Raw genomic sequence first — 18624 nt, forward strand, 5'->3', positions numbered from 1 at the left:
CTATATGCGCAAAATTCTCCCGCAGAGAATGATCTGCCTCAAAGTATCCGTGGTGTGCAGGTAAGCTACACGGTGAGGACTGCAGCCCTCAAGTGAAAGCTGCCTTTACTTAGGAATACCAGATGTACATAAAAATAGGACCCTGCTAATTTTGGGGGGTGGGGGGGGGGTCCCAATGCAGAGGTGGTCTGGGAGCCAGCCTCAGAGAAGGTGAAGGGCCTTGAGTAAGGAGCCTGGAGAACTCAGATTCGAGTCCCTCATCAGTCACTGTCACTTTCCAGCCGTATGACCTGGTCACTTCACCTCTCTCTCACTTTCAGTTTGTTGACCTGAAAAATGAGTGCTCGGAATATAGGATCTCTGGCGGCCTTTCAAGTTTAATGGCCTCTGGGATAAAACTTGTTTAGGTTTCCTCTTTTCCAAAGTGAAAATGAATATCAGAAGCAGGGATCTTGGGGCGCCTGGGTGGGTCATTCGGTGAAGTGTCTGCCTTCAGCTCAGGTCAGGACACCAGGGTCCTGGGACCCAGCCTTGCGTAGGCTCCCTGCTCAGCGGGGAGTCTGCTTCTCCCTCTTCCCCTCCCCCAGCTCGTGCTCTCTCATTCTTTCTCTCTCTGGAATAAATAAATAAAATCTTAAAAGAAGGAAAAAAAAAAAAAAGGAATTAGAGATATGGCCCAAATAGTATACTGAATTTTTGAGAAATCTCCTTGACTGCTTTTTTCAGTTGGGGGAGGGGGGGCTGTGCCACTAGTTTCGATAAACTAGAAAACCAAAAGGGTTTCTGTGGCCTGCTCGTGAGTAATCGCGACATCATGGCGGCTCACTGCGCTTCTCAGTCCAGAGATGAGCTAAAGCATTGGATTGCGGGGTCAGGTGACAGGGGCAAAATGCCAGTTGTTTTCCTTTGCCCTGAGTCTGTCTTCTTGTGATTTCAGGTGGGAAACAGGCGGCAGGAATTCAGTAACTTTCTAAGAAGTAAACATCCTGTTTTAGGGCAAATGCCTGCAGGGTTGCAGATGGGGTGCGGTGTGGGTGGGGAATCACTGGGAGGCTTAACCCTGAGCAGAAAAATCCTCAACTCTTGTTTGGTTTTTCAGTTTTTAATGTAAAGCATAGAGCAAGGCTTACATTTCATACAGGGTCCCAAATCCCAAGATAACAATCTTCCTTGTGTTTCTAAATATGGATCTAATCAACCTTTCAGAGGATAAAAGAACTAAGGAAAAGGAGAATGGGGAAGTACAAATGGAACTGCCCAGATGAAAGATTGGCTTCTGGTGTCTTGGACCACAGCTGATGAGTGTTCTTCATGAATTTCAAAAAGTGTCAGATTGTGCTGTGACTCCCACTTGTAATTCCAGGCCCGAGTGTGCCCGGTTCAGGCTTTGTGCAATATCATCATCTAGCCAAAATAAGAATTCCTTCAGTTGCGAGGAATGCAACTTCCAAGGCCTCTAGATGTTGGACTCTGCCACACAGTGATCTCTGATGTTAGCACGAGACTGTTGTATATAATAAGGCATCCCGTGTTTATTTCTACAATCCCTAAACTTGCCACTATTTGGAAATCAGGAAACTGACTTCCTGTGACAGGAGAAAACATCTCTGCCCACATCCATTCTACCTGTGCCCCTTTCCTCTTTCCTGCTGACACTTTTACATGATAAAATGCTGTCTATTTAGAATAACAAAATCAGAACCAGATGGAAAAGGAAACTTTCCTTCCTGCAGATTTATTACAATCATTGAATTCAGAAGTGAGGAGAATGTAAAGGGATATTAACCATGCCAAAACCTGATACCATGAATCTTCATGCTTTGGAATGGATCTGCAATTAGACTGTCTGTCTGTCTGTCTGTCTGTCTTAGATACTTTAAAGCGGTTTAGGAGGTTTAAGACTCATCAGGAAATGACACTTTTTTCTTTCCTTTAATACTATTATTATAACGTTGAAAGAGTTCTATTTCCTTTTCTTTTATGGACTGTCTTCACTTCCCTTCTGGAGCGCTGTGTTTTGTTTTCTGAAACTCTTTACCACCGCAGTGCTTTCAACTGTTGAAATCATTTTGCTTTCATCTCTGTACATTCAGACGATATGAATGCCATTCTCGTAATCTTTTCCCAGAAGTTGCAAATAGTGACACCAGATTTTAGTCTGGTAAGGAATCAAATAGTGGTAATCCAAGACATTGGAACCGCTTTAAAGGAAAGGGGGGTGAGTTAAAGAAGCCTGGCTGTGATTCCTTAATGCCCGAGAAACTTGTCAGTGGAAAGTACTAAAAAAATCTTCCCAGAGAGTTTGCAGTCAGTATTCATTCCAGCGAACTCAAATACCCTACGAAGGCAGTGGGCGGAAATTAATCTGGCTATTTTAACAAAAATGGGGCAAAGAAAGGGGTAAGGAACAGAGCAAAAGTAAGATCTAAAACTTGAAATTTATTTATTTTTTAAAATTTTATTTATTTATTTGACACAGAGAGAGAGATCACAAGTAGGCAGAGCAACAGGCGGCGGCCAGGGGAGGGGAAGCAGGCTCCCTGCTGAGCCAACTGAGCCACCCAGGCGCCCCTAAAACTTGAAATTTAGAAGAATGAAAGGCTATAAGGTGAAAGGAGATTTCTAAAAAGTTAAAGTAGGATGGAGGAAGAACTGGAGAAATTATACACAATGTATATGTGCTGCCGAAGCGAGCACGTAATTATACACAATGTAGAAGAGCCTGGCATTGTCTTTAAAACGCCCATACCGGACAAGGAAAAGTGGAAATTATCGTCCTAAAAGTCATTGAAATCTTGAATCAGAATTGCGTGTTTAAGGGAAGAAAGTAGGTTCCCAAAGCAGAAATTCGTTTTCTAAAAATTCCAGAGAAGTGAAACGTCGATGGTCAGTGGTTCAGAAAGAAAAATCAGCGACTTACAAATCTCTTGGGGTTCTTGAAGTGTCAGAGAAAGGCAAACAGGCCACCTGACCGGACCCTGTCATTGACTGACCCTGCAGCCTGGCAGGGGATGACAGGGTGATATCGCTGTCACCAGCCTGGCCTGTGCCTTTGGCTGCAGCGTATGGTGCGCTTACTAGCGTGAGGCCTTCTGCTGGGGGCCTTGTGTCTTCCTTTACTGTCACAGATTTGCTGTGAGATGTTGGCCTCATTGTATCAGTGTGTCAATGGAGGCTCCAGAAAGTATCATACACACTTTGACTAACGTCAAGCTGCTGGTTAAGAGAACCCTGGTCAGACCAGGGTTCAAATACCAGCGAACTCTGGTATTTGAACTCGGGTCCAAGGCGTGGGCTTCTCACCATTTTGTTCTTGGACATCCCATTTCACAAGAGCATCGGGATCTCAGGTGCCTTTCCAGGCCACATCTGTCTAGATCACAGTTCCCAGTCGCCACCAGAAGTCCACGAAGAGCTAAGGCATATTATCACCATCGTGACGGGTGTTGTAGTGTGTTAGCCTCCTGACATCTCGTAATTTGGGATCATTTTCCTTACCCTGTGTTGTTTTGCCTGGCTTTATTACTGAATGAACACCCTGAGCCAGGTCCCTAGACAGCTGTTAGAAATGGGGAAGTTGGGCTTGTTTCCTGGGGAAGGAGATGGGTTGTAGGATGTGAGGAGAGAAGAAGGAAGACCGGATGGGTCAGGCCCGTGGATCTGAGTGCCTGCTTCCTGTTCTTGGGACCTGGTCACGTCTTTCCTTCCCAACTTCCTCCATTCTAATGGTGCAAAATGGAGAAACCCTCAGCAGTTTTTTCATTAGAGGCCCATTTATAACATAAAAACGCCTGCCTCAGATGGTGAGGAATTGGAGAATACAGAGCTACAGAGGTCCTTGAGAAGTTGTTTGGGTTGGAGTGGCAGTCCCCTTTGTAATAGCAATAGCTAGAGTTCACGGATGCTTAGTAGGGACAGTCCCTGTATATCCTTTCGTGATTCCCATAACAGCATGCTGTATCTTACACATGAGAGTGTGAGACAGAGGTTAAGGAGCATGTCCAAGGTCGCTCAGGGAATAAGGGAAAACTGGGATTTCAACCCACGCCTTGCCCTCTACACTTTGGCCTCTGCTTCTTTTCCCTGTGATAAAAATGAGATATTTTCTCTTAAGAACTTAGGTCAGACTCTTCTGTTCATGCTTTTTTCTTAAAATTAAGATGTTTGTCTTTTCTTTTCCTTTTTTTAAAAAAAGATTTTATGTATTTATTTGAAAGACAGAGAGAGAGAGTATGAGCAGGGAGAGGGGTAGGGGGAAGGGATGAGCAGGCTCCCCACTAAGCTGAGAGCCCGACGCAGGGCTCAACCCCAGGACCCTGAGATCATGACTTGAGCTGAAAGCAGATGCTTAACCGAGTGAGCCACCCAGGCATCTGCTTAAGATGTTTTCCCACAACAGTTTTAGATTTGTGTAAGGACTGAACAGTTAGACAGCAGAGTGCCTGGATGTCCCCCTCACAGATTCCCCTGCGGTTCTTAAGTGACTATAGCGTGTTTGTCACAATTAACAAACCAGGATGGCACATCATTAACTGACGTCCGGAGTTTACTCACATTTCCCTACTTCTACCTCATGCCTTTTTTCTGTTCCAGAATCCCACCCAGGATACCATATTACATTTAGTTGTCATATCCACCCGCGTTCCTCTTGGCTGTGACAGTTTCTCAGACTTTTCTGGGTTTCAATGACCTTTACGGTTTTGAGATCAGGTATATTATGGGATACCCCTTCATTGGAATTTTTCTCATAGCTACACTGATATTTTTCTCATAATTAGACTGAACTTATGAGTTTTTGAGAGGACTGTTACAGAAGTAAAATGCCACCTCATCACATGATATCAAGGATTCTTACTGTCACTATGATTTATGACTGTCCTTGGCCTCGATCGCCTCCCTGGGGTAGTGGTTTTGTGATTTCTGCATGGAAGACATTGTCCTACACAACCGTGTTGTTGGAAGGAAGTAGAGTGCACGGCCCCCGATGAGCAAGTGGGGGTTATGCCCCCCTCTGGGAGGGTAAGCTATCTAATCAATGTATTGGGGAGACTTCTGCATGGGAGATTAGTTTCCCTCATCTATTAATTTATTTAAAGATTTTTATCAGTTTAGACTCGGTGAGTACATTTTTTTATGCTTTGAATCCTAATCCGACGCCAGTTTTTTGCTCAGATTGTTCCCGTTTAGGCCGTTGGGAACTCTTTTAATTGACTCGTATGTCACTTTGAGAGGTGTTTCTGTCATTGTGGGTATGTTCTGTTGTTCAAGCCCTTCTGACCTTCCGGCACAACAAGGTGCTCTGGGCTCATCTTGTATGTTTCCGGCCCCAGGCCCGGAACCAGCCATTTCTTCAAGGAATCCTGATTCTTTTCATGGCAGAATGAACAGTGCTGGCAACCAGGATCCCGGCACTGGGTGCACTCAGTGCTGCTGAGCTGTCATTTCTTCTTAGCCCTCTCTGCCGATAGGACTAGGAGATTTATGTTTACGTGAATTATGAAATACGCATCTCTAGGAGTATTTGCATATAACCATCTGAATCTGTATTACGTTAAACACGAGCTCTCGCTGATGTCTCCAGCTCAGACGGCTCTAGCCGGCTCCCCTTGCTTATTCGGAAGTTCCCTCTGTGACAGCGAGAACAGTGGCGGCCCCCGTCTGCCATGCGTTTGCTTAGTTGTTCAGCTCCGGGAGACTTGGTGGGCAGTATCGGGGTTGTCGGCTCATAACCTGTGGGAAACAACTCTATCAAGTAGAGTGCGGTACTTCTGTGCAGTTCCGTTCGCCTCTAGTCCTTTGATAAAAAATGCCCTTCTTAACAAAAATAGCTAGTATTTTTTGAGCACTCATCGAGTCCTAAGAACTCTTCTAAATATTTTGTATGTATTAGCTCGTGGCCTCCCAATCCTATGAGGAGGCATCCATTCTTGTGCCCATTTTCCAGGTGAGGAAGCTGAGGCATACAGAGGCTAGCTCACGGCTAGTGAGCCACAGAACCAGGGCCCCAGTTGGGCACTCCAGAGACTGTTCAGCCACACCGGCTGAGCTGCTCATGAAAAAGCAGGCATTTCAGAGCTCCCTTAGTTTCTTTTCCTTTTGTAATGGAGCGCAGACACTGGCACACCGTAAGGTTGGTGATACGGGGTAAGGTCTGTGCACAATGAATTCTCTTCAGTTTCTGTCAATTTGCCTTCAGATGCCAGGGCCCGCGCATCTCGTGTGGAAATAAAGGACAGGTGTGTAAACACTGCTGACGCTGGGTGATTGGTTTCGGGCTCATCTCCTCCTCCTCTGGGCACTTCCCGACCCACACATACTCGGTGGGTCTGTGTCCTCGCTATCACGGTCTTCCTCCTCCTCTCCTCACCTCGGAGCTTTTCCCCTTTCACTGCCTCCCGGCCCGTCGCTGGCTTCTGTGCTCTGTCCTTGCTGCTGCTTTGCTCCGATGCCGGTCCTCCCTGCACCGGTTTCCCTGAGCCTCTCAGCATTCCTCTTTCACTTCTCCTCCCAGTCTTCTAATCCCTGCTCCGCCACTGCACCAAGAAACGCACAACGGAAAATGTACAAGAAAGCACTGCAAGATGACCTTGACAAGAGCAGATAGTCGTATTTCCATCTTCTCCAGGCTTTTTCAGAAAAAAGAGACACTGTTCTCTCTGCCTTCCTTTATTCTTTCTTGTCAGGGAAACCATCTTTCCAAGGGTCTCCGAGGCAGCCTCGCTCCGGCACCTTCTCTGAAAAGGAAAACCTCCGTGACTCGGAGAACAAGGTGGAGGGGGCTAGCTCAGAGTCGGTGTCAAGGTCACTTGGCTTCCTTCCCCTGAAGAGCAAGGTGCATTGGCTCCCACCCTCCAGGCTTGGCAGTGTCACCTGCCACATTGATTCAAAGGCCCACCCTCCACAAAGATTTTCTTATCATCTATCTGTAGTAGGAAAAGATCCAGTTTTTGGAGAATATCTTAACATAGAAAAAAACCATTTTGCTGCCTTTGAAAAAAAATGATCTCAGATCGATTTCTGGGGAGAGAAATAAGCTCTAAATGGACAGGGTTACCCATTTTGTCCTGACAGTCCTATTTCTTGTAACCTCCAAAGGTTACACATCAGGGGAGAGATGACTTCGTATTTTGAAAATTTCTAATTCAGCCTTTTACCAGTTGTAGAATATTTTACAATGGGATTTTAATATGATTTAGTACCTGTGCATTCAGATCCCTGTATGTATTTAAAAATCTGTGGTTCGAGCATCCTGGAAGCCTAGACACTTACCTCGGGCAGCCCAGTTACTCTGCACTCAAGGCCCCCATGGCAGCTCGCAGTTCTGTACTGGTTCCTTGTCCCTCTCAGCGAAGGCATCTGTCTCCTATTTTCCAACCAGGTATTATTAAGTGTGATTTCTGTTTGGCTAAGAAGTCAGATGAGTAGAGCAAATCTCACTGTGGTGCGTTCCTCGCCTCTCTTCCAGTTCGTTAAACAGGGCTTCTGTGTGTCCCTTGAAACTGTTTTGCCCTCTCTCACCTCAGGATCTTTGCTCATGCTGTTGCCACTGAGTCTTCACCCCAGTCACTCTTTTATACCTAAGATCTCACTGAACATTGTTTCCTAAATCCTTCTGTGGGATCCCTGTTGTGACGTCCGTCATATACATGGTTCTTGTGAATATGGAAACAAAGGGCACTCGAATACTGTTAGTGTAATTAGTGAATTAATTCTCCCCATGGGTCTGTTTTCTTAGAAGTAGAAGCCTTAGATACTGTATCTGTCAGTTCCACACATGGATGTCTGAGCATGTCCTCCTGTCCCTTAGAGACCATTGTGGTAGGTTGCAGACAGTGGCCAGGATGGCCTGGGGTAGAAAAAGCAATCCTGGTCGTCCCGTTGGCTGTCGTTTTGGGATCCTGCCCTGGCCACCCACCCAGCATGCTTCCTTGGGACCGAGGGTGTGTGGCTCTGTAATACATTAAAGATGACTTCAAAAAAGGAGGTCACATACTGCCTTTCCTCCTTACTGAATTTAGATTATTTCGTAGTCATGATCTTTCCACTTGGTCTCAGAAAGCACTTCTTCAGTCTTCACAGGTCATTCAAGAAGCATGTCTTACAGTTTGTATTAGAGTTTGGGATCCCTGAGTTGATCTGTCCCAAGGAGGGTGCCTTACGTGGGGTGTGTGTTTGTGTGTGTGTGAGCACATGTGTGCGTGTGTGTACAAGTGCAGGCTCTGTTCCCAGTGACTGTCTTCTTGCAGCAGGCCTGGGGCCACATGTGTTGTACCACAGTGCGGATTCCGAGTCTTCCTTTCTGTTATAGGTAGAGGATTCTTTGAATGATGTCCGTGAGTGCTGACTGGTTTTCACTGAGCCCTTTTACCTTTAGTCCCTTCCTCTCGTGATTATGGCAAGTAGTTTTAAGACTGCCACAGCCACGTTTCTCTTTAGGTACCTTGAAATGTCTGCATTGCCCTGCTGTCAGGTGAACGCACTGAACAGTGTCAGGGAGCTGCAGGCAGGTGTTACTGCATCTGCCCTCCAGGGAGGGGTCAGTGGAGTTGACGGACCCGGCCAACTCCCTTTGTTCACAGGTGGCACAGCTGGGACCCATCCCAACTGGTTTTTCTCCTTCAGCCTCCTTCCTTGTTCTGGTGCAGAGCCAAGGAACCTCTCTAGCTTACCAGTCACACTGTTTCTGTAAATTTATGATTTTAAACCAGATTTCCCTTTCCTTCCCAAATAATCAATTCTGGTTGGGACCTAAGTTCAGTCTCAGGGGTGGAGCTACAGGAGTGAGATGGAAAGGGGTTGGCCGGCAGTCCCGTTGGCCGCCATGATTGTGTGATGTTGCTTTCCTTTTTGAAATCTTAAATGTTTCGCATTTTATCTGCCTTATAGTCTCTCAAGAACGGAAAGTTTCTTCCCAGGACTGGTAAACATAAAGCTACTGTGAGCTTTGGGCACGTGTCCAGACCTTTCCAGAAAACCTCCCTTCCTGGCGTGCTGATAACCACCCTGCTGATAGGAGGGTAGGGGTCTGCCTCGTGTGGTATTGTGCTGTTTGTGAGTTTCTTTCTCTTCCTTCTTCCTCCCCTCCCCCCTCCCCTTCATTCCTTCTTTTCTGTGAAAATGCTTTTTCGAGTCAAGTCAGTGTCTGGGTCTGTAATGAGCTCCCAAAGTCCTCTTAGGGTAAGCTGTGGGCACTGTCGCAAAGGGTAGAACGAATAGATTACCAGAGCTATTAAAAACATCAGACTGAGGAGGACGGAATGTGCGCCTAAAGGCAAGTCTGATCTGGACTCGAGTTCCTCTTCAGAACTCCCCCAGCCCTTCCAGGCTGCAACTTTCCATGAGGCCAAGCTCTAAATACTGTGTCCCATAGAAATAACGGAAGTACTCAGAGATGTAAACAAGGATACACATTTTGTAATCGTTTGTGATTGTGAGAACATGAAAATAACTTGAATATGTGCACGCTAGTAGAAGAACGCAAACATTAATGATGATGTGCCCATGCCGTGGAATAGTACATGTAACTCTGGGAAACAGGTAGATCTTGAGGCAGTGAATGGTGAGGTGTTTCATACTGTTTCATCCTATTCAGTGGGGAAAAGAAAATCCATGTTGGCTTATAAATACATAGTACATTTATTCAAGTATATATACATATCCACTGAAAAGTCTAGAAGGATATAGGACATCTGGGTGGCTCAGTTGGTTGGACGACTGCCTTCGGCTCGGGTCATGATCCCGGAGTCCTGGGATTGAGTCCCGCATGGGGCTCCCAGCTCCACGGGGAGTCTGCTCCTCCCTCTGACCTTCTCCTCGCTCATGCTCTCTCTCACTGCCTCTCTTTCAAATAAATAAATAAAATTTAAAAAAAAAAAAAAAGAAAGAAAAGAAAAGTCTAGAAGGATATATTCCAAACTCTTAATAGGTAGTCCTGGAAATGGGATTAGAATGAAGAGGATGTAGGTATTTTGCTGTTTTAGTTTGTATATATTTGTAATATTTACTTTTTTGCAATAAAGAATCAGCTTTGTGATTTTAAAACTAACAATTATGGGAGGCCAAGAAAGCAATGAATTGATATCTTTTCCTGTCTGACTGTTACTTGTGATTCTGGACTTCTGCCTTGGTTTTCTTTTAAGTTGAGAAACCGAGGAGTCACTAGGCTCATCCCATCGCTGGTCTTGTCAGGTGGAGGCTTTTTTTTTAGTTTTATTGATTGATACGAATTATCTTCCCTCCATGACTGTTCTTCCATTGGTGTCTTTGGAAGAGTATCTTCTCCCTGAAGTATTAAATATTAAATGAGTAGTTCTTCTCATGAAATCAATTCACCCTTCTTTTGAGCAGGACAGAAGTGTCTGTGAGAATCAATGTGGTGAAGGTAGAGATCAGGTTTGCCTGCCTTCCCGGCTGTGCGCAGCTGCGTGCCTGTCCCGGTTCCGGGCTCGGTGCTTGTCAGCCAGGAAGAGAAGGAATTCATAGAAAAAAGTCTCCTTCCTTATAAAAATGATTAGAATGCCACTTCGTTGTCTTCTTTAATTCCTGATACTCGTCCTTTGTGAAAAAAAATAATGAACGCTTTGTGTGGGCTCTCAGAAAGTAGAAGTCCACCAATTTTGGGAGGGAGGGTGATGAGGGTTTCACTGGGTGAATGGCCAGGGGACACAAGTATGGATGCGTAACAGATAAAGCAACAGGCGAACCAAGGATCACAGGTCCACTGACTAGAAGTGGTTTTCATTTACTTGGGTTTTCCTGTAATCCCAGAGCCCATATTAATTTCTTCGAACTTTTTGGAAGGGAGGGAAACTTTTGTTTGGCTTCTTATTTAATCTGAACTAAAGATTAAGAGCGTATTTTAATCATTTCTGTGGCTTTAAATTCCAGCATTTATTTGATGGCTTTATGTCCCCTGCTTCCAACGTACACATGTGACTATTACGCTTCCAGACACCTTCATGTCCTCGTTAGTAAAGTGACACTATCCATAGCAGTGAAGACAGTAAATTTATTTTTCTTCTGTTGGCACTCGACTTCCAGAAGTTGAGCATTGAATTGGCTTTAGCTGTACATATGCCTGGATGTTTGTCGAACTCCATGGTGGGAAATTGGGATGTGTGGAATTTAGACACGCCCGTAAAAACCCAACCTGCAGGCCCACATACTTGGATAATATCACCTCGTGGTCTCTTTATAGTTTGTTAACTAAGTAAACAGTTTGTTTGAAGTATACTTAAGTGATCGTTTAGAAAGGTGCCAACATAGGGTCTTCAGCTAAAAGGAGGTGTCCTGTCACTATCAGTAACACCTGGATTAATTTCTAGCCCCTGTCACCTGCAGCCGTTGTCAGTGCATTCACCTTAGCAGTGGGGGCGGCTGGTCAGCACAGAGGCGAAGTACTGTGTTTGCATCTTACACAGCCCAGCACATCCTCTTTAAAGATGAAACGTAGAGTCACAGCACTCAAGACTTTTATCCTTTTTGCCAGTCAGCTGTTTGTCTGTTCCCCTGGATGAGGGGCTGCCCCTCACGTAAAGACAGCATACCCATGTTGTTGGTAGCGCAGCTGGGGGCGGGGAAGGGGGCGGGGGATGGCCCTGGCTCGTCGTGCCCCGGCCCTTGTCTCACCTGACACAGACCCCAATGAGCCATCAGAGGGAATCACCTTCATTGGGTCTGTGCATCTCCACATTTTCTCCCTTACCTTTTGGAGAAACCCCCCTGCCTCTCTAATAGGGACTGTTTCTCCTGTAGTCTCCTCTTGTAATTCGAGAAGCAAAAGGACAATTTGAGGAGGATTTTTTTGGGGGGGGGCACTTAGACTGAAATCCTGGGAATCTTTGTAAAATTAAATAAGTTGCTTTTATCTTTTCCCAACGTAGGCACTTCCTGTCAGTAGACAGATTTCAGGCCCATTGTCACTCAGTGATTTCCTAAAGTGTTAGTCTGGTTGATTTTGTGGTCACTGACTTGAGTGAATCCAGAATTGGAAACACATAATCTCACTCTCACAGATTGCTTTGAAGTCCCTTCAGGACTCACTAAATCTTCTTCCACATGTCCTCCCACCCCCACCCAGTGCGGGGTTTTCCAAAGTTGATAATTTGATGGTCCTTTGTCTTTTTGGAACTTACCAGGCCACTTAAAACAATAAAAATGGAACCGGCTTGTTTTTCAGTGCTTTAACTTCATTGACATTGCCAATGAATTCTCTGTTGACCCCAAGTCCCATGGGGTGTTTCTGGGTGAGGCCACAGTATCCAGGCCCTGTTCGGAGTCCCCACAGCCCAAAGGTGGGTGAAGTGACTGTCCCTTTCTCTTTCTCAGTGCCATCGCCTCTATCCTGAGGGCCTGGCTTGACCAGTGTGCAGAGGACTTCCGGGAGCCCCCTCACTTCCCTTGCTTACAGAAACTGCTGGATTATCTCAAACGGATGATGCCCGGCTCTGATCCAGAGAGAAGAGCACAAAATCTTCTTGAACAGTTTCAGAAGCAAGAAGTGGAAACTGACAGTGAGTACTTGCTTGGTTCCAGAGAACCAAGCTAGATTCTGATTCTGCAGCCTCCCTGTTGAAGATAGGTTCTCTCTATCCTTTTTTTTTTTTTTTTTTTTTGAGGCTTTATTTAGTTGTTTGAGAGAAAAAGAGAGGGAGAGAGAGAATGCAGGAGGAAGGGGGAGAGGGAGAGAGAATCTCAAGCAGACTCCTCACTGAGCGCATAGCCTGATGTGGGGCTCGATTTCATGACCCTGAGATCACGACCTGAGCCAAAACCAAGAGTCAGAGGTTTAACGAACTGAGCCACCCAGGCACCCCACGCTGTTTTCCCTGTACTTGATGAATGACCTCGGTTTGTCTCAGAGAGACGAGTTGCTGGGGAATTGGCAGTGGGTAAAAATTCTAAAGTTTACCAAAGTGCTAATTACAGAGCCTCAGACTTTTAGAGCCAAGAAGGAGGTTTTCAAGACCACCTAGTCTGCTGCTGTCCTTTTACAGAAGAGGAAGCTGGCTCTGAGAAGCAAAGTGATTTCCTTGGGTTTCTCCTGATACCATAAAGAGGATCTTTTACCTTCTCTTGTCAACATGTCCCACGCTGAACTTGATTTTGCTTTTTATTCTCTGCCTCCTGGCTCCCCGGCTAATTAATGGAAACCCCTCACAGCCACCCCCATTCAGCAGGCAAAGAATGAAATCTGGTGGTGCTCCTGCCCTCAGAAGAGCTCAAAAAGGCCCGAAAAGGTGTTTCTCTGTCAAGCTGGAAGACATCGCCGTCACTGAGCATCGCTGATGGCCTCCTCAGAGGAAGTTGCTGTGGCTGTTTTTTCCTATTGGAGGAACTGACTGCCTGGTTCCAAGGACAAAGGAAGGGCCACCACTGCGGGTCGTGGGCCGCTTGACATTATCTTTGAAGAAAGTCAGAGCGAGGTTAGGACAGGCTTTTAGCCTGACGATTTATTCCCCTCGCTGGCCTGCTGGGTGATGGTTGCCATGGCAGCTGACCCACTTGGAGCTTTTGACAGGCATTTCCCTGAAGTGACACCCGATTTCCTCGGTGAGGGAAAGGAAGCGGTTCCTCACGACCGATAAGGGAAGCTGCATCGGTGCCAAAGAAAATAACCTTCCATTCCCAGCAGTACCTGTGGAATTGTTTCACGTTTGGGGGATCCGAGCGGGGGAAAACGCAATCCCATCATGAGAAGCCGACTGCCAAGTACTCTGTATCTCAGATGACTTCATCTGCCGGGAATGTTGGAATACCAGGGGCACTCCTCCAGCTGCCGGACCTCCGCTCCCTTCAGGGCCTCCCTGCCTGTCTTTGAGCCGGAGTGGAAAATGCTGTGAGAGAGCCCAGCTCGCCCCACTGGGGCTGCCCCTGGCTCCGGGCCTAATTGGGGAACCGGTGGGACCAGTCGTTCATTGTTTCCGACTCAGCGACTGGAAGGCAGAGCGCGTTTGGCTGAGGCAGGGGAGAGGGAAGTGCCTGACTTTGGAAAGGCTTTCAGGCAATGCTCACAAATGAATTTTTCCTGAGTTTGGAAAATTTTAATCAAGAAAGCTCTAAACTTTCTGTTTATTAAGTCCAGGGGTCGTTTGTGAAAAGGGGTTTCAGGAGCTTGGTTCTTTGGGGCATATTTTGCCCAGTTTCATGCTAGTGAAAGCAAAAGTTCGCCTACCTTGTTTTCGAATAGTAAAATTGTGCTCCGAGTTTTTACTTCCTTACCTCTGGAAGATAGCCAAAAGCAGAAACAGTGAAGGCATGGCCTCGGGCCCAGAGAGAAAGGACAACATAATCTTCACCCACAGGCACATCCCAGACACATATAGGTCACTGGGAGCGTTCGTTGGGTGGATGAGAGGATCTTACCTTACCACACATCCTCTTGGGCAGAAGTGGGTCAGCCTCTGCATTCCAGAGCCACTGGGATAGATGCAGACAGCAGCTAGCAAGAGGGATGGGCGGCCCATTGTGAACCTTTGGAATTTCAAAGTTCTTCCTCCCCTGAATCAGAGAGTACCCCCAGAGCTGTGTGGAGGCAGAGTGGTGAAGTCATAGGGTTTTAGCTCCTTTAGCTTGTGCCTGCTTGTGCTTCAGAATCCAGAGGCGGGCAGCGACTCCCTCCTGCCTTCTCCAGTCATAACCCAAACCCACTGGCATCAATACCTTTAGCTCAGCCATGGGGGGGAGGGGATTGTGTGTGGGGGGGGGCACATCCTTAAATCCCATGCCTGATGCTGGAGTTGGCAAGCACCCCTGTGGTGTTCTGATGGGGGATGATGTACGGTCACTGTCAGCACCCCTTTCCCCCTGGAAAACCAAGAAGAAAAGGCCACCCCAGCTTGACCCAAGATACGTCAAAGTCTTACTCTATAAAGAAAAAGAGGAAAAGCTTAAAATGTAAACATCTAGGGGAGTAGTAACATACTGATTTACATTTCTGCCAAGATATAACTGAATGCAGCTAGGTTTTTTGCTTTTGTTTTTTTCCTTTTCTTTTCTTTTCTTTCTTTCTTCTTCCTTTTTTTTGCGAACAGATTTGACAGGAGAACAAGGAGTGTGAAGGGGATGAGGTAGGGGATGAGGTTGGAAAACAACCCAGGAATTGGGAAAGGTTCCAAGGAAGGGAAGCTGGGGTTCAGGTTCAACGTCATCCATTTCCACAGTCTTTCAGAATGGAGCCTGGAGTTCCTATTCCGTGGGCTGAGTCCTTCAGCTTTTGGTTTGGAATCCAAGCAGTTATTATAGTGATTTTTTTTTTCTCAGTTCTTCAGTCCATGTCCTGTGTAATTGGCTAATTGTGCATCTTATTGGTCATAGGGCTCAGGTGAATTTAGTTTCAGGCTATTCTACTTCACATATCCTTAACTTGAGGTAGGAGAGTGAAAGCTGCTCCAAACATCTTGAGAATTCTAACAACTTTCTTAGAATTCTGGGGACTTCATCAGCATTTCTGACATCGGCACGGCCCATTCTACTTCCCATAGCCTGGCCTGCTTTCATGCCCCGTTCTTCCAGGCTTCTGGTTATAAATGGCCAGTGATTATGAATGACACAGTTGGGACTTAGGAAGTGGCTTGATGGGTCCTTAAGCTGAGGGGAGGGTATGAGAGAGCCCAAGATGAGAGAAACCCCCAGAATGTAGCCCAACTTTGCTTCTCTAGACTTTGCTTAATCTGGCTGTGTCCTGGGCCTAAGAATCTGGTTTATCAAAGGCATAACATGAGGCCTCTGAACTTAATAAAGAATCTACAAACAGAGAGTAAGCAGACCTCCATTTCACTCGGATTCACTGTGCTTAGCAGCTCTCCCTGTGGGTTTTCTGAAGAATTAGCCCTCTTTTTTCTAAATGCAGGAAATGCAGTTTGACTGTACTAACAAGGTCATAAACAGTGGCACCAAAATACTAATTTTTTCTTTTCCCATCTGTGAACAGATGGGTTTCCCAGCACCATCTTCTTCAGCCTGGAGGAGGAAGAGGAACTGGAAGTTGGAGGGCCTGCAGAATTCACCAGCTTCCCAGAAGATCTCGTGGCAGAGCAGCTGACCTATATGGATGCAGTATGTGTTCTCTTGGTGCCCCAGACGGGCTTCTGCTTAAAATGTGGGGACTGACAGTACTGGTGGCCTGGGGAGGCCAGTGGGGTAATGTGATTTAAGTCTTTTGTGATCCTTTGAGAGAGGCCATGCCTGTAAATGCAGAGTGAAGATGTGACTTGAATCGATCATCTGAATAATTCAGGCCCGAGCTCTACTTGCAATTCTGGGTGAAGGTGTTTTCTCCTTGGTACTCGATACACAGAGGGAAATAAGAATTCTAATTCTCGTGAAACAAAATCCACCCTGTTCCATGGGTATTTCTCTCCCTCCAGACTCATAAATATTTCAAGATCTGAACTGTTTATTTGAAGGATGGTAAAGTGGCCTAAGTATAAATTAGGAGAAAATAAGTTTGCTGAATCCACATGTGGCTCTGTCTGGCAGTTCATGTCTGTGTGTGGTTCCCGTACTTTTGAAGTTTGAATATGTTTGTTAGACGGTCATAGTTGATGACATCGGTCACATGTCTTAGTGCAATGTTAGCTGGTAAGTATCAGTGGAAGAAAAGAGGGCTGTTACAAATTATCATGATGGTTTTAGCTCTTCGGCACTTAGCACTTTGAAGAAAGCGGTGTAGAACGTGATGGAGTTTCTGTGTAGGGAGCATGCAAATAAACTGTCAGAAACAAATCCAAGAGTCTATGTAGAGTAAATCCTGGTGTTCTCTCTCTCATACAAACCCTTGTATCTAATTGTCATACAGATAAGAATCTGATTTGGCCAACAAATTTGCTTTGATTTTGTTCCACAATTGACAGCATCAGAGAAAGTTAGGAAACCCCATTGGTGATGACTTTTAGGCAAAGACCTAGAAACCAGGCTGTCACTTCCTTTCTTCCTTTTACTCTGTGACGTTGAATGGTATTTCCTTTCACATGTGTACATTCTTCATTTTAGAAATCCCGTAGAACGCATTGATAATAATGCCACATGCCCTGTCCTTCTTTGGATCACTTGTTATGTAGTCACTGGGCATCCATATGCATTGTGCCCTGTTCATGATTGTGAGTGCCCAGAACATACTCTTAATAGGATTTTGAGGTCAAAACCCTCTCCACCACTAGTATAGATTTGTACCTGTCTTTTGAAATAGAGAAGTCAAAATGTGGCCCATCATTTGAAACTCTCGTTCGATCATCGTGTTCCGTTTGTGCAGTCGAGCAGATTTAGAAGGAACATGTGGGCTTTTCTGACCAGTTAACATATTAATTATTTACTTTTGTCCATTGAAGTGGACACAACGAGGCAAGTCAAATGGGAAAAGGTGGTTTGTCCAATTCACTGATGACCCAGATGATGTGCTTTGCCAAATGAAATGCCTGTGTGGTCCTTAAAGTCAGTTTCTCTTTTGTTCTAGCAACTGTTCAAGAAAGTAGTGCCTCACCACTGCCTGGGCTGCATCTGGTCTCGACGGGATAAGAAGGAAAACAAACATTTGGCTCCTACGATCCGCGCTACCATCTCTCAGTTTAACACGCTCACCAAGTGCGTTGCCAGCACCGTCCTGGGGGGCAAAGAACTCAAAACTCAGCAGCGAGCCAAAGTCATCGAGAAGTGGATTAACATTGCTCACGTAATTGTCTTTTTAAAAATATTCTTTGTATTTAGTAGATGTCAGAGACTACGCCATCTCTGTGTCGAAAGGGATCTACGCATTCGATTGCAAGGCAGCCAAATGACCATTTGCGAGGGAGTCTTGGGTTTTTATTGCTGTTACTGTTCCTCCAAAGTAAGGAGAAAAATTGCCTTTCTTTACTTAGGAGCTTATTTTTCCTCTTTAAAGAAAATTGGTCCCTTGCACACTTCCTTCTTCTCAGGGGGCTGCTCATTGCTGTGTCTCCAGGGTAAGACTACCATCTGCTTTTCCCCTTATTTTCACCAACTGTCAGTTCTGCCCATGTTCAGTAAATAGAACTTGAGAGTCTAAGTGTCAGACAGACTACTTTTTTTTTTTTAAAGATTTTATTTATTTATTTGACAGACAGAGATCACAAGTAGACAGAGAGGGAGGCAGAGAGGGAGGAGGAAGCAGGCTCTCCATGGAGCAGAGAGCCCGATGCAGGTCTCGATCCCAGCACCCTGGGATCATGACCTGAGCTGAATGCAGAGGCTTTAACCCACTGAGGCACCCAGGTGCCCCAGACACACTACTCTTCAATGCAGAACAATTACCTACCTAAAGCATCCTTCCAGAACCCTGAAGCATGACATCGTCTACCGACAGAAAGAGCAGGCGTGTTCTCAGAATCCTGAATCTCTTTTCCAAAGGACTGAGATGTACAGATTTCACATTAATCTGGGACTTTTCAGGAGGGCCTTCTGTCTGAAGTTGGATGGACAGAGTTTATTTAGGCCTGAGTTACATTCTGCTGAGTGTCAGTCTGGTCTCTCGGGTCAGCTGCTTGTATGCCGTATGACCTTCGCTTATCAGTATCTTCATGATCCGGAAGAGGTGAACGGTATTCCCTTGGTCACCAGGTATTTCATGAGCTCTTACGTGCACGTGAGCTACAGTTTTATGTACTTTGA

General features: G+C 45.8%; 1 protein-coding gene across 3 annotated transcripts in view; it reads left to right on the top strand.

Moving 5' to 3' along the window:
- RGL1 (ral guanine nucleotide dissociation stimulator like 1) overlaps window positions 1-18624 on the top strand; it is a 157250-nt gene that overhangs the window by 101654 nt on the left and 36972 nt on the right. For all 3 annotated transcript variants that reach the window (XM_044267277.1, XM_044267279.1, XM_044267278.1), the window contains 3 exons: window positions 12328-12512; window positions 15932-16056; window positions 17453-17668. In XM_044267277.1, coding sequence (XP_044123212.1) covers window positions 12328-12512; window positions 15932-16056; window positions 17453-17668 — 526 coding nt within the window. The remainder of the gene's footprint in view (window positions 1-12327; window positions 12513-15931; window positions 16057-17452; window positions 17669-18624) is intronic.

This window comes from Neovison vison, chromosome 10 (genome assembly GCF_020171115.1).
Source record: "Neovison vison isolate M4711 chromosome 10, ASM_NN_V1, whole genome shotgun sequence".
NCBI classification, from domain to species: Eukaryota; Metazoa; Chordata; class Mammalia; order Carnivora; family Mustelidae; genus Neogale; species Neogale vison.